General features: G+C 39.3%; 1 protein-coding gene across 1 annotated transcript; it reads left to right on the top strand.

Moving 5' to 3' along the window:
* Window positions 1-6117: 6117 nt before the first annotated feature.
* LOC148689458 (uncharacterized) lies at window positions 6118-7129 on the top strand. Its single transcript, XM_088689872.1, has 2 exons — window positions 6118-6282; window positions 6954-7129. The coding sequence occupies exons 1-2, from the start codon at window positions 6192-6194 to the stop codon at window positions 7127-7129; spliced, it is 267 nt and encodes an 88-aa protein (XP_088545998.1). The 5' UTR covers window positions 6118-6191.
* Window positions 7130-16585: the final 9456 nt, after the last annotated feature.

The raw sequence follows: 16585 nt of genomic DNA, 5'->3' as shown, positions 1-16585 counted from the left end.
ACAACATTATTACTCAGTCTATTGTATAACATTTTCCCTATGACCTTGTCCTGTATACAAATAGAGAATTCATCAATAATACATCGACATGTATTGTCCTTACATAATTGATACATTGCCAATATGAGTAATACTTAAACCTTCACCATCAGCACTAGTGACTATCTAAGTAGAAGGATAGGGAGCTGCAACATGGAGACTAGTAATATCTGAAGTCATGTGATTGGTAGCACCTGAATCAACCAACCAATACTTTTGTTGAGGTGCATTTGGTGACCCATTAGTCCTTGCTTGCATAGCCATTGGTTGAGACATGACTTAAGGAGTATGAAATAGATTGCCAAAAGCATGGTACACAACTGAACTACCAAATGATTGATGAAACTGTGGACAACCATTCACTGGAAACTGTGAAGTATTATAATTGTTTCTGTCAAAGCAGGTGGCAGCAGTGTGCCCTTTCCTGTGACAAATTTGGCATCTATTTTGAAAACAGTTTAGGGTAAAGTGTCCCTTCCTATCACAAATTTGACAGATTTGAAAAGGATTATATCCTTGTCCAGTGCTTGTTTGTCCACTTGAAAAACTTTGTGAATTGTTGTTCCCAAACTATTGTGTATTCTGAGAGGACTGAGAACTAGAATAAAATTTCTTGCCCTTGCCTTTAGGCTTGAAATTATTGCCTCGAAAGTTGTTGAATGAACCAGATGCATACTGTGAAGGAAATGCCAAAGGTACATGAGACATATTTGGCATATATGGCATTGGATTCTGAAAGTCTTGCATTTGCATTGGGGAAAACCCTGGCTGTATTGGTGAAAAACCTGGCATATTCATGGGTTGAAATCCATAAGTATTGCCTGAACCATGCATTCCAGCTGTGGATGCTATACCAAATGATGACCCTTGGTCATATACATTTTCATTACCCTGAGCATACATTGTTGCCATGAATGGAATTTGCTTATTAACCTCCTCCGTAGTGGATTCTTCAGCTTTCAATTGTGATTGAAGTTCTTTCAATGACACCAAGTTTTCTCTACCACAAATCACTGCTTTGATAGTGTTGTACTATGATGGTAAGCCTCTGAGAGCAAGTATAGCAATATCCTCATCTGAGATAGATACTCCCACAACAGCCAATTGATCTCTAGAGTCCTTAATTCGTTGAAGATATTTATCTATAAATCCAGGCCCCTTCTTAATATCCTGCAGATCGATCTTCATTTGAACAATGCTAGTCCTAGTAACACTAGCAAAACTTTCACGAAGATTATTCCACATTTCCTTGGAACTCTGACATCTAATTATGCATGATAATGCATATAGAGATAATGTAGCAACAATGAGTGTCATTAGGGCCTTATCATGAATCTTCCAGATTTTATAAGCATCAGAAATGGACGCAGTGTCATTAACATCACCTTCCGCAGAATCCAAGGCATCAAACTTGGCAGGACATGGAATCATACCATTAACAAATCTAACTATACCATTTCCCTCCAAAAGAAGATTGATTTGAAAATTCCAAGTTACATAATTGGAATCATCTAGTTTAACAGTGACAGTATTCCCCACGCTTGGAATTAGAGACGAAATCGGTGACTGTGTGAGAGCTAACTTAATAGAGGTGATTGTAGACATCGAAATTTCAGTGAAATAAATGTTGATCAATGCATTAAAATTACAATCTTTACTTATTTCACCAACAAACTCCACTCATTTCACCTACAACTTCCACTTACTTCACCTACAAACTCTACTCATTTCACCTACAACATCCACTCACCTCACCAAAAAAAAAAAAAAATGGATGGTGGTCATTCACTCTCAAAGCCTATAAATAGGCTTCTCCATCAAGGGATAAAAGGGAGGAGAAAAGACCACTTCACATCACACCAAAACCTTGAAGCTTTGAAACTCTAAAAGCTCTCAAGCAAATCCCGAAGGATCAAGAAAGCCCTATTCGTTCTTCATCAAATCTTCCTTCAAGATCAAGCCCCGATGGCCCTTGAAGAAACTTCCCCTCAACCTTCAAGATCAAGCCCCAACGGCCTTGAAGAAACTTCCCTCAACCTTCAAGATCAAGCCTCGACTGCCCTTGAAGAAAGTGTTCATGTTCATCATCCGTTCATCCTAAGATCAAGCCCCAGCGGTCATTTGGATCAACAACATCAACAAATCCACACAACTGTTCATCCCTAGATCAAGCCCTAATGGCCCTTTGGATCAACAGCTCATTCACGAATCTACACCTTACGAAGATAGAATCAGAGGATCAAATTGTAAAAGAGATTGTAACCCTAAAATCATTAATACAAAATATTATTTTGTACACGTGTTATTGTTTCAGGAAAGTTCGTGTTTACAGTGACCATTATGTAGAGAGTAATTACTTCAACACTAAGTAATCTCAACAAATTCAATCAAACACTTCGAAAACAATTCAACTGCTGAACTCCAGAATATAGTAAATCTTGACAATCATAGCAACAATTCAAGAATTCGAAATCGAGAAATCGAAATCAAGAATCTAAAATCACAACAACAGAAAGAGTGTTATAGGAAGAACACCTCGCAATTGTCCAATAGACAATCAACCGCAATGACAGGGAACACCGACTTCAAAAAACCCCAAATCTTAGGGTTTGCGCACCGACGACAATCAACAACAACGACGGGGAACACCAACTTCAAAAAGCCCCAAATCTTTAGGGTTTGTACACCGACTACAACTCGAATCGCAACCACACCGACCGAAGAGCAAATAGCAACACGACCGCAACAACACGAATCAGAAAGGTGAGCGGAAGCAGAAGGATGAACAATCAATGGTGGCAGCCATGACCGGTGAAGATACCATGTTAACGATGAAGAATCAAGAAGCCAAAATATAGAGAGAAAGCTTCAAAGCAAATATCTGAAATACTTCACTTTCTTATTACTTCCTTTTACACTGTAATAAATACATCCTTATGGTATTTATAGTTTATACCATCCTTTACATTTGTAACTAACACTCTACCTCAACTAATCATAATATGACACTTGTCATAACCCTAACCATTCTGTTTTACACTAAGCACATGTTACAATCTATCAAGGCAAAGGTAAGAAAAGGGTGTTGGCTTTTGCAAGCGAAGAAAAAATGAAAGGGTTAGGTGGCTTTGGTAAATTTGGATTTAGAAAAAGTGGCCTTTGCAAATTTGGCCTTAGCAAATTTGGCTTTAGCAAGTGGTTTGGCTTTAGTAAAAGTGGCTTTAAGTTTTAGCTTGGCTTAAAGAATATTATTTCATGGGCCTCATGCAATCGAAAGCTCAGTTTTCCCCTATTTTACGCACCAGTAAAAAAGGGAAAAAGGGGGCACTGTGGGAGAATAAAATCCGGCTTCGACTCATGGGCCAATACCTTTTGCAGGTATCCCCACCTAAATGAATCTTCGGAGAAAGACTATTCGAGGAAGCCTCCGGCGAGCGATTTAGCGAATGTGCAGATTATAGTCAACGAATTTGTGGAGGCATTTTTTCATGTAGGAAATTTCGCTCCAACAACACCGTTGATCAAGTTGACTTCATCACACAGTTAAAGGGTTACTGACATACAATTAAAAACTTGGAATTAGACTTGTGTGTATATGTGATATAGTACCATCCTGTAAAACGAAAAACAATGTAATTGAGGAACTAAGTGAGATTAGGCTAATTTGACTGAAGTCAACTTCTTTGAGTTGCAGAACAGGCTGTGGATCATTTGACTTGGATATGAGATAACATCTGTTTCCTTTTAACTGCATGAATCCGCAGATACGAGCGTTTATTTAGTAGTGATGATTACAACTATAGAATACAGTAACAGTCTTTTAAGTCTTTGCAGATTGTGAGTAACAAGAAAGTCCATTGTGTTACTTTTTTTATCTTGTTAGTCTGACATTATGTACATTTACTAGAGTCTTGTCATGCATAGGTTTTTTATTTGGCTCGAGAATCATGCAAGTGGATTCAGTTTGAAAGTTGTTGAACCTATGTCTGTGGAAAGCTTAAAACTTGACATATATCCTGAAGAGAAAGTCCCAGGGTCAAAGCATTCTAGTCATCACAGAGTGGATCCTAGCCTGCAAGTCAATAGAGCCAACAGTGGTCAAATTAGTTGGGATTGTTAGAACTGTTATCGGGACATGTTTGATTAGTTAGATTCTGTTTGATTAGCCAAGGTGTTTTCAGCTCATTATATAAGCTCTATTGTATGTTAGTTTCATTCATTGACAGCGAAAGATAAAGAAATTCTTCATTGTTTCAGCGCCACTAGCCTAGCGGAATTTCTTGCTGATAGATAGAAATTCCTCTAGAAGGTCGTGTTCAAGTTGGTTTATCAATTTTGAATTTGACTAGTAACTGGTTGAGTGGTTGGTAAAACATAATTTATCCCAGATTCTATTTGATGTTTAGTAGATACTATTTCCAATTGGAACTCTGGTGGTGTTAGGAAAAAAATTGATGATATTCCCCCAGAAACACGTTATCGACTTCTGCGCATGCTAGAACCAAGGTAATGATGTTCATTAAGTATCAGCTTACTATAGCAGCCCTGCTAAGTTATGTAGAAAATTAGAAAGAAAGCACTATGCATGTATCTCTATGTTGCATAGCATCTTTCTATATGATTTTAATTTTAGATTCATTGATGTTTAGAAAATTGTAATGCAGGCTGGGAGATAGCTGGCACCCGATATGCGTATCCCAACTTAACCAAGAGAAGTGCATCTAAATTGTTGTGTACTAATGACCATGGCGTAACATCTCTTGAATATTATCATTACCGAACAAGTGGAGGTGGATCACATAAATCAATTTATACTGGAAGTTCTAATGCTTTCTGAAAATGACTGTAATTCGTTCGATGGAGTAGTTTATTAGTTTACTCTTTATCAAACTAAGGATGTTAAAAACATGAAATCTTCTTATTATGACAACAAAAATCTACCTGTTGATTTATATGAGCGAAGGTGTCCTCTTTTAGTTTGGAAATACGAAACAGCCCATTTCTGGTCACTTTTGAATGATTATTTCTGTTGAAAAAGGCATTTCTCAAACTTCTGATTGCATATTTTAACCGGTTCTTTTCGAATATGAGCTGGGTTGTAGTTGCTGCAAATGCCACCTCTTCGTGATTTAGCAATAACCTGTGGAGAAATATATACTGAGTGCCCCCTCGCATTTAATCTGAATCTTATGTTACCTTGTAAAAAGTTTGACACTGGTTTGTTTAATAGGACCAATGCCCATTTCTTGGATAAACTCTTTCCAGAAGGTAACTCCTCTATTTCTACTGATTGTCCCTTTCTTCTACCTATTTGTATATGCATGCACTGTTGGGACAGTGTAATTGAACGTTATGCAAATCTCAGCCAATATTTTCTAGCACAGACAGGAATATTTATGGACGATTTATTGGTTGGTTCTTTATCCTCCATGAGATTTTTTATTCATTATTCTATTTATTATTCTACTCTACACCTATTGAAAGTTAAATTAAATTGAAGCTTATGTTGAATTTGCTAAGGAACAGTGCAAGATAATTTCTCTAGGACCTAGAGGAAATTCCTGGCAAGTGTGGATGGACGGTGGGGGGTTGCTAAGGAAGATTATCATGTGACAAAGGGGAAATTTCAATGGATAACTAAATTTGCAAGGATTGTCCATCATCCTCTGTAATGGGAGAAGATATAGCAACCTAAGAGATTGATTAGGAGGCATCGCAGAGGGAGTGAACTGCTCTGGTTCCGTGTAAGGCAGTGGTTTCAACTAAAGAAATGTGAATCCAAATCTCAGGGAAGAATCCAATTACTACTGTCGTATATCTTTGTTTCCATATTTTATTTTTAGGTAGGAACCCAAATAGAACTATGAAACTACTGCAATTTAACATGTTCCTTGAGGTTTCTTTGAATCCCCAAAATTTCATATTTGAGTTGTAAGTTCTAGAATGTGTTTGTTTATTATGGTACGGTTTCAATGTATTCTGTCATTGCATGGTCTGCAATACCAAGACTAAATGTTGATTTGCTACAACTTATCAAGTCTGTTGATATAACTCTTAACAATTGTCGTAATGAATCAGGTGGATCATTTTTAACCGGACTTGCGAATTCCTTTAGTCCATTGTACTTCACGGTGAGACAGCTTAAGGAAGTAATGCCAACTGAACAACCTAGTGATCTAGCATATGTGTTTGGGGATGGACTGTTTGACCTCCAAGAATACCCAGAAGGTTTTCAAAGACCAGGTATATATTTTCCCATATATACCTGAAGACCGAGGATTCGGGTGCATATACTTTTTTAATTTTACATATGTGGTGTATACACAACAGACACGTTGTATATACCTGACCATTCTAACCTTTTATTTTTCACGAATAGACTGACCATTCTAACCGATACGTTGAATATATTATTAGTACAGTATTTATGATTTCGGTTCCCATCACATTCTCAGAATCTCACTTCCAGTTCTTGTATCATCTCTACTTCCTTTTAGCTAGTAACGAAACTGCCTGGTCGTAGCAACTGCAAATGAACTGATGTTGTGGAATTATCTACTGTTTCTCGTCCACTTACGGTTGACCTCGCCCCCCACTACAGCAGGCCATTAAGGGGATTAGGTTTGGTACCGGCTATTTGCCATTAAGTTTCCTGCTTGCTCAAGCCTAGAAGTAGGGCCATTGATAACCCAAGCTCAATTGTATTTTCCATATGATAACAATAGTTAAACTATATCTGTATTACAAACATTAATAATAGTAGTTAGAAGTAGGGCCATTGATAACCCAAGCTCAATTGCATTTTCCATATGATAACAGTAGTTAAACTATATCTGTATTACAAACATTAATAACAGTAGTTAAACTATATACAACTGTATAATTTTGTAATGTTTTCGTTTTGCTTTTTTCAGTCAAACATCCATATCCTTTCAACGATCAGGTGGTTGTGTACGTTCGCCATTTGGGGCCAGGTGTTTCGGTTGGGCAAGCATGGCAAGAAGGAAAGAAATTACAACAGGTACCACAAAAGTTATGCTCCGATATTTTGAGGGTGAAAGATTGTTCTGCTCTTAGAGAAAATCAGTAATACTTCTGGTGAAGTTAGGAGAAAGGTTACGCTGTCATCAATTTTAACTCGGGATCTCATGTTGTAAGGTGTTGAGAAAACAAGCACAGCAAGGAAAGAGAGGGTAGGGATCAGGAGAACGAACAATTCCTGTTACTCAAAGCCAACAGTAAGTGATTCACATTGATTTGAAATTTACTGTTAGAGTAAAATTGGCAATTCCTAAACAAAACGCCTAAGTCTGTGATGTCTTAGACTGGTACATGTATTCCGTTGTAATTATTTTAGTCTAAATTTGTCTCTCGTGCTCTCGATCACTAAAATAACAAGCGTTTCAGAAACATCCATTCAGGTAAGTTTGTCATGCATATGCATTTGTGTAGTTAGGCTTAACTACAATATATTAGATCAATCAATTTGGCCTCATTATTGTTACGGTGATATGTCTACAGAGAAAAAAGTATACTTGGGTTTATTTACATGATAGCTAGGCTTTAATCAAAGCCCATGACTTTAAGTGTGAACAAAACCTTAGCATATGCATCCGGATTAGTCACTTGATAATTTAGTTTTATGCCTTATCTCAACACCTTCAAATGTTTTTGCTTTTTTTTTCGTCTCATCTATTTAGAGATTTAAGTTATATTGAAGTCTCCTACGGCAGCTTGTATATAGATGGGATTACATTAGGGTTTCGCCTGCTGTTGCTGTAAGATGTGAGTGTCAAGAAGAATGAGTTCTTGTTCTCAACAAACTGATAGCTCAGTGTATGAGTTATCATGTTGAGGAAATTCCGATCCTACTTGGTTAAGATTAAGAGTCCTAATAACATGCAATTATATTCAAGTAACCTTATCAAGACTTGACAAGAGTTCAATGCCTATGAGGACTATACCGAAACCCTAATCAGTTTGGAATATCTAAGGTATCATTTAAATAGGTCTGATATCAAGGGAGTATGGAGATATATAGGGAGGTCCTTGCACTCACAGTATTATTCTATCTTGTGCTAAAACCCTATTTGATAGCAAGGACTCTCGGCTGCTTGAGTGCAGAAGACTCCTTATGAAACCCTAGCAGTCATGGCTTCTTCTTCTTCCTCCACTTCGGAAGATAAGTTTATTTCCCTTTAACTATTTGATTAGTTTATTGTAATTATTTTGGTTTTATCTGTGATCCTAGTAACTTGTTGATTTTTGAATGACTTCTTACATGTGGTAACTCGCCTAGGATTCAGAATTTCGATCACGGTTGCTTTTGAATGTATTGGTAACGTTCCAATATCATGCTATTACTTTTATCTTTACAATATGTAAAGCTTCCGCGAATTACATGATTCATTGATTTATATTGCTGATAATTCAATATGTGGATTGATTATCGTATTGGCTTTGCAAATAATTATTTAGTTATTATTATTATTTTTTAACTGACCCATCTGCAGAAATTACTTCTGCGTGTAGTTGTATCATCGTTGTCTGCAGATACAAATCTGCTAGGGAATTTGCAAAGCTTTGGGGTTCGGATTATTGGTAATCTGTTTGAACAAATTTTTAACAAATTAAAGGCATAATTATTTGTTGTTTTGGTTAAATGTCTTTTACTTGTGGATCCTGAGGCTTCCGCTTAATCTTAGAATATTTTTGTAATTGCTTTTCTAACTACAGTTTTGCAGCATGAATCACAAAGATTCATGGCAAAATTTATATTGTGAATGACTGTTGACCAACATGTTCATTTAACTTTATGATTTAGATGTCAAGTTACTTCATACGACATATATACATAAGATGTATGGTGGGTGAAATATACATTATTCCAAGGATTTTGTAGCTTTTAGTATTCCTTTTCTATCACATGATATCTCCGATGGAGTAAATTTGTTTGGTTGAAGGATCAGAGAGCTCCAGTATGCTGAAGATTTCTCCGTCATGATTGAAGTGTTAGAATTGTTTAAAACTCTAGCCGTTATCTGATAAGGATTTACAGCTAGGGTTCCTAGTTTTTAGGGTTGTTTTATCTTTTAGAAACAATAATCCCTACACTTAAGGGACGTGTTGCATGTTTCCTGTTTTGACGTAGTCTCCACCATGATCGTAGGTCCTGTGATCGTGGGAAGTAGTTGTTTCTTTTCATGTTCAAATGTAAAGGCTATTTAATAGCCATGCAGTTTGTTTGCTTAATAAGAATTCTCCCGGTTTTGTTTTGTAAGCTCTCGAACTTTGCATTACAGCAGTCCTTTGCAAGTTTCTGGTTCCAACATCTGGTATCAGAGCCCCACTCCGGGGCCTGATCGAGAGTCTGCAACCTAAGCGGAGAGACACAACCATGGCGTCTGAGAATAGTTACGTACAACCAGCTATTCCCAAGCTTGACGGACACTATGACCACTGGAGTATGCTTATGGAGAATTTCCTTCGTTCCAAAGAGTATTGGAACTTGGTGGAGATTGGGATTACTGCAGCAGCAGGAGGATCGGAAACTGGGGAAGCACAGAAGAAGATCTTAGATGAACTAAAGCTGAAAGACTTGAAGGCCAAGAACTATTTGTTCCAAGCTATAGATCGGTCCATTTTGGAGACCATTCTGAAGAAAGACACAGCAAAGGATATATGGGATTCCTTGAAACAAAAGTATCAAGGAACTGCACGTGTAAAACGTGCACAACTGCAGGCCCTTCGCAAGGAGTTCGAGGTGCTGCACATGAAGAATGGAGAAACAGTCAATAGTTATTTTGGCAGAACTCTTGCCATAGCTAACAAGATGCGGACTCACGGAGAAAAAATGGACGACGTGGTGATCATTGAAAAAATCCTGAGATCCATGACAACGAAGTTCGACTATGTTGTCTGTTCGATTGAAGAATCGAATGACCTAGATACCATGTCTATCGACGAACTCCAGAGCAGCCTTTTGGTGCATGAGCAAAGGATGAGTCGACATCAGGAGGATGAACATGCTCTTCAGGTTACTTATGGAATCCAGCAAGGATGACGAGGACGAGGAACCTATCGAGGAAGAGGAAGAGGACGGGGAAGGCTAGACAAGTCAACCCTAGAATGCTATCATTGCCATGAACTAGGGCATTTTCAGTGGGAGTGTCCAAAGAAACCTAAGGAGGAGAAAGCAAACTATGTGGAGACAAAAGAAGAGATTTTGTTGATGGCACTCGTGGAGTTCAATGAGGCAACAGCGGAGCACACATGGTTCCTTGATTCTGGATGCAGCAATCACATGTGTGGCAAGAGGGACCTATTTAGTGAGTTTGACAGCAGTTTCACAGAATCAGTGAAGCTTGGAAATAATTCCAGCTTAACTGTCCAAGGCAAAGGAAACGTTCGAATGGAGGTAAATGGTATGATACACGTGATCACCAGTGTGTTCTATGTACCAGATTTGAAGAACAACTTGTTAAGCATCGGACAATTACAAGAGAAGGGACTCTCAGTACTTATCCAACATGGAAGGTGCAAAATCTTTCACGAAGAGAAAGGTCTAATCATGGAGACCAAGATGAGTTCTAATCGAATGTTTGCAATATCAGCTCGAGGACTACCAAAGGAACAAAGATGTTTCTCGTCTCAAACCACTGATCAAGCACGACTTTGGCACTGTCGCTATGGGCATCTGAGCTGGAATGGGCTTAGAATACTTCAACAGAAGCATATGGTGGAAGGAATGCCTCAATTCACTGCCTCTCAAAGGGTATGTGAAGACTGTTTGGTAGGGAGACAACACAGAGACCCTTTTCCCAGGGAAAGCACATGGAGAGCCTCCGAGATACTACAACTAGTGCATGCGGACATATGCGGGCCAATTAATCCTGCATCAAACAGCAAAAAGAGGTACCTTATCACCTTTATAGATGATTTTAGCAGAAAAACATGGGTTTATTTTTTGGTAGAGAAATCCGAAGCATTTGGCACGTTCAAATCCTACAAAGCAAGGGTAAAGAAGGAAACTGGGACATCAATAAGAAGCTTAAGAACAGATCGAGGAGGGGAGTTTACTTCACACGAATTCACAAATTTTTGCCAAGAGAATGGAGTTCATAGGCAATTAACTGCAGCATATACCCCCCAACAGAACGGTGTAGCAGAACGAAAGAATCGCACCATCATGAACATGGTGCGAAGTATGTTGTCAGCCAAGCAAGTTCCAAAAACTTTCTGGCCAGAAGGAGTTAACTGGGCAGTGCATGTGTTGAATCGATGCCCCACTCTTGCCGTGAAGAACAAGACACCTGAGGAGGCATGGAATGGACACAAACCATCCGTGGACCATTTCAGAATCTTTGGGTGCATTGCTCATGCTCACATACCTGACAATAAAAGAGTGAAGCTCGATGCCAAGAGCTGTAAATGTGTATTGCTTGGGGTGAGTGAAGAGTCTAAAGCTTATCGATTATTTGATCCTGTCTCACAGAAAATAATCATAAGCCGGGATGTAGTGTTCGAATAAGACAAGCAGTGGGTTTGGGATGACAATCACAAGGAAGTCATTATGGCAGATCTCGAATGGGATATGGATGAAGAAAATGGCACTGAGATGACAAGTAATCCTGAGGCTGAAAGTAATGAAGAAATTGAAACCGAATCTGATCATGGTGGATTAGTAGCTGAAGAAGACAGCCAAGTTGATGAAGTCTCACCTTTCACAAGACGAACTCGAAGACCACCAACTTGGATGAGGGACTACGAAACAGGTCAGGGCTTATCTGATGAGGAGAATGTGTTGAGTGGTAATCTTGTCTTCGGCCCATGACAAGTGATCCAACCCAAAGCCTATTGTGCAAATGCTAGAAAATTCTAGCAATCTATGTCGGTGATAGTAGCTGGAAAATTCCAGCAATGGAAGTCGGTGGGAGTGTTAAAAAATTGAAGACATTATGCAAGCCAATGTCGGTGTGCATTCAAGAAAGATCTAGAGGCAGCAAATCATGTGGTCATTGCTGCAATGCCCAAGTCGGTGGGCAGAGTAAGTCGGCAAAAATGCATGCCTATAAATTTAGGTGTGTGTGTGTGTGTTGCGATGTAGTAAGAAGAAGTGAGAGCAAGAAAGAGAGCAAGAAGTGAGAAAAAGAGTGAAGTGTGAGTGTGTTTGAGTGTTTCCTCTTGTATTAAGATTGTGTGAGAATAAAAATTTTGTATAACACTTTGAGTGTTTTTTCCTTTCTCTTGCCTATCAAATTCCGCTGCGTTACATTTTTCTTTGTGAGATAAACATGTCTAGAATAGTGAAGCATTTTTAAACCCCAACAAAGTGGTACCAGAGCTATGGCTAGCAATGCTATGGCAGCCTTCCAAGTTCCAATGCTCGACAGCAACAACTTCGATAATTGGAGTATCAAAATGAAGGCCCTTTTGGGTGCACACGATGTTTGGGAAGTTGTGGAGAAAGGCTACACTGAGCCAGAAGATGAAGCTACTCTGTCTCAACCCCAGAAGGAGAGTTTGAAAGATTCAAGAAAGAGAGACAAGAAGGCTCTCTACCTCATCTACCAAGCATTAGATGACAATGGCTTTGAGAAGGTCTCGAGTGCAACCTCTGCCAAGCAAGCATGGGAGAAGCTTCAAACCTCTTACAAAGGAGCCGAACAAGTGAAAAAGGTTCGTCTTCAAGTATTAAGAGGTGAGTTCGAATCTCTACAAATGAAAGGGTCTGAATCAATCTCTGATTATTTCTCAAGAGTCTTAGCCGTTTCCAATCAATTAAAAAGAAACGGAGAAAAGTTAGAAGATGTTAGAATTATGGAGAAGATACTACGCTCGTTGGACCCCAAGTTCGAGCACATTGTCGTGACGATTGAAGAAACTAAAAACTTGGAAGAAATTAGTATAGAGCAATTAATGGGTTCACTACAAGCATATGAAGAGAAACATAAGAAGAGGCAAGGGAATGATGAGCAGCTCCTTAAGACGCATGTTCAGCCAAAGAAGAAAGAAGAAAGCTTCGACAACGAGAGAAGCCGATACGGAAGAAGTCGTGGTCGAGGTCGCGGACGTGGACATGGGCGTGGATGTGGTTGGAACTTAAACAACCATAGCAACTACGAAAGAGGAGAAAGCTCAACAAAAGGTCGCGGAAGAGGATGCTCAAACTCAAGGTATGAAAAATCTCAAGTTCAATGCTATAATTGTCAAAAGTTTGGGCATTATGCTTGGGAATGTAGAGCTCCAAACAACAGACTTGATGAGAAGGTCAATTATGTGAAAGAAGAGAAAGAAGAGAATGGTGTTGTGCTACTAGCATGCAAGAACAATGATGGAGACCAAGACTATACATGGTACCTTGACACCGGCGCCAGCAACCACATGTGCAGAAGAAGAAGCATCTTCGTAGAGCTAAATGAATCAGTGAGTGGCAACGTTTCTTTTGGAGATGAATCCAAAATACCCGTAAAAGGAAAAGGTAACATCCTTATTCCCCTGGAAAATGGGGGTCACCAATTAATTTCGAATGTCTACTACGTGCCCAATATGAAAAGCAACATTTTGAGTTTGGGTCAACTCTTAGAAAAAGGTTATGATTTTCATACGAAAAATTATATCCTTTTTCTTAGAGATGACAAAGGAAGATTAATTGCCAACGCGAAAATGTCAAAGAATAGGATGTTTCCCATGAACATTCAAAACGATGTTGCAAAGTGTCTCAAGATATGTTACAAAGACATATCTTGGCTTTGGCATCTTCGTTTTGGGCATCTTAACTTTGGGGGATTGGAGTTATTATCTAAGAAGGAGATGGTGCGAGGCTTACCGTGCATCAGCCACCCTGATCAAGTTTGTGAAGGATGTTTACTTGGGAAACAGTTCAGGAAAAGCTTTCCAAAGGAGTCGACCACAAGAGCCCAGAAGCCACTCGAGCTCATTCACACCGATGTGTGCGGTCCAATAAAACCAAGCTCTTTGGGTAAAAATAATTATTTCCTTCTCTTCATTGATGATTTTTCAAGAAAAACCTGGGTGTATTTCTTGAAGCAGAAATCAGAAGTCTTTGGAGCATTCAAGAAGTTCAAAGCCGCTGTAGAAAAGGAGAATGGTTGCAAGATCAAAGCCATGAGATCTGATCGAGGAGGAGAATTCACTTCGAAGGAATTTCAAGAGTTTTGTGAAGAAAATGGAATTCGTCGACCTTTGACAGTTCCAAGATCCCCTCAACAAAATGGAGTGGCGGAAAGAAAAAATCGAACCATCCTCGACATGGCTCGAAGCATGCTCAAAAGCAAGAAATTGCCTAAGGAATTGTGGGCAGAAGCTGTAGCATGTGCTGTCTACCTATCCAATCGGTCTCCAACAAGGAGTGTGTGGGGAAAAACTCCACAAGAAGCATGGAGTGGAAGAAAACCAGGTATTTCTCATCTAAGAGTTTTTGGAAGCATAGCCCATGTACACGTACCAGACGAGAGGAGAACCAAACTCGACGACAAAAGTAAGAAGTTCATCTTCATCGGCTATGACACCAATTCAAAAGGCTATAAGCTGTATAATCCAAACAATGGGAAGACGGTGATCAGTCGAGATGTGATGTTCGATGAAGAAGGAGAATGGGATTTTGGCCCGCATGCAGGTGATCTTCACTTCTTTCCTCAATTTGAAGAAGAGAATGAACAAGGGATGATGGAGCAAGCAAGAGAGGTTCAACAAGAATCCACTACTCCACCTACTTCACCAACATCAACCAATCATGGTAATTCATCAGCATCAGCATTGTCAAGTGGGAGTCTAAATGAAAGAGAAGTACCACGCACAAGAAGTATACGAGATCTTTATGAGGTAGCTGAAAGACTTGATAATCCTACACTTTTCTGTCTTTTTGCTGATTGTGAACCAGTCGACTTCCAAGAAGCAGTGCAAGATACTAAGTGGAGGAAAACAATGGATGAAGAAATTGAAGCAATCCAGAAGAATGATACATGGGAACTTGTTATTCTTCCGAAAGGACACAAAGCCATCGGAGTCAAGTGGGTGTACAAGACAAAGAAAAATGCCAATGGAGAGGTCGAAAGATACAAGGCAAGACTTGTGGCGAAAGGCTATAGTCAAAGAGCCGGAATCGACTATGATGAGGTATTCGCACCCGTTGCTCGGTTGGAAACTATACGATTACTAATTTCTTTGGCAGCTCAAAACAGTTGGAAGATTCAACAAATGGATGTGAAGTCCGCCTTCCTAAATGGAGTCCTTGAAGAAGAAGTCTACATTCAGCAACCGTCAGGCTATGAGATCAAAGGGCATGAAGACAAAGTTCTGAAGCTGAAGAAAGCCCTCTATGGGTTAAAACAAGCGCCACGAGCATGGAATAGTCGCATCGACAAGTACTTTCAAGAAAACAACTTCATCAAGTGCCCTCATGAACATGCTCTCTATGTCAAAGTCAAAGATGGAGATATTTTGATTGTGTGCTTATATGTGGATGATCTAATCTTCACTGGGAGTAATCCAAGCATGTTTGAAGAGTTCAAGAGAGTGATGACCAAAGAATTTGAGATGACCGACATCGGGTTGATGGCATATTACCTAGGCATTGAAGTCAAGCAGAACGAAGAAGGAATTTTCATCTCCCAAGAAAGCTACACAAAGGAGATACTGAAAAAGTTCAAAATGGACGACTGCAAGCCCGTGAGCACGCCAATGGAGTGCGGAGTCAAACTAACCAAGTATGACAAAGGAGAAAGCGTAGATCCAACATTTTTCAAAAGTCTAGTTGGAAGTTTGCGCTACTTGACTTGCACAAGACCAGATATTCTATATGCTGTTGGATTAATCAGTCGCCACATGGAGAATCCCACAACTACACATTTGAAAAAGGCCAAAAGAATTCTTCGATACCTCAAAGGTACTGTTAACTTTGGCTTGTTTTATTCAAGTTCTGATAACTACAAACTTGCTGGATATAGCGATAGTGATTGGGCAGGAGATTCCGACGATAGAAAAAGCACTACTGGATTTGTGTTCTTCATGGGAGACACTGCATTCACATGGATGTCGAAGAAGCAACCGATTGTCACTCTCTCTACCTGCGAAGCTGAATATGTAGCTGCTACTTCATGTGTCTGCCATGCAATCTGGCTGAGAAACTTGCTGAAAGAATTAAGAATGCGACAAGAAGAGCCAACAAAGATCTATGTCGACAACAAGTCTGCAATAGCTCTAGCAAAGAATCCAGTATTCCATAACAGGAGCAAACATATAGATACCCGTTATCACTACATAAGAGAGTGCATTGCAAGAAAGGATGTGCAAGTGGAATACGTGAAGTCTCAAGACCAAATCGCAGACATATTCACCAAGCCCCTCAAACAAGAAGACTTTGTCAGACTAAGAAACTCAATCGGCGTCACAAGACAAGATTAAGGGGGGATGTTGAGTGGTAATCTTGTCTTCGGCCCATGACAAGTGATCCAACCCAAAGCCTATTGTGCAAATGCTAGAAAATTCTAGCAATCTATGTCGGTGATAGTAGCTGGAAAATTCC

The sequence above is a fragment of the Pyrus communis genome, chromosome 17, assembly GCF_041283825.1.
Source record: "Pyrus communis isolate YQ-2024b chromosome 17, ASM4128382v1, whole genome shotgun sequence".
NCBI classification, from domain to species: domain Eukaryota; kingdom Viridiplantae; phylum Streptophyta; class Magnoliopsida; order Rosales; family Rosaceae; genus Pyrus; species Pyrus communis.
The sequence above is the reverse complement of the archived record's forward strand: the minus strand, read 5'-3'. Positions and strand labels throughout refer to the sequence as shown.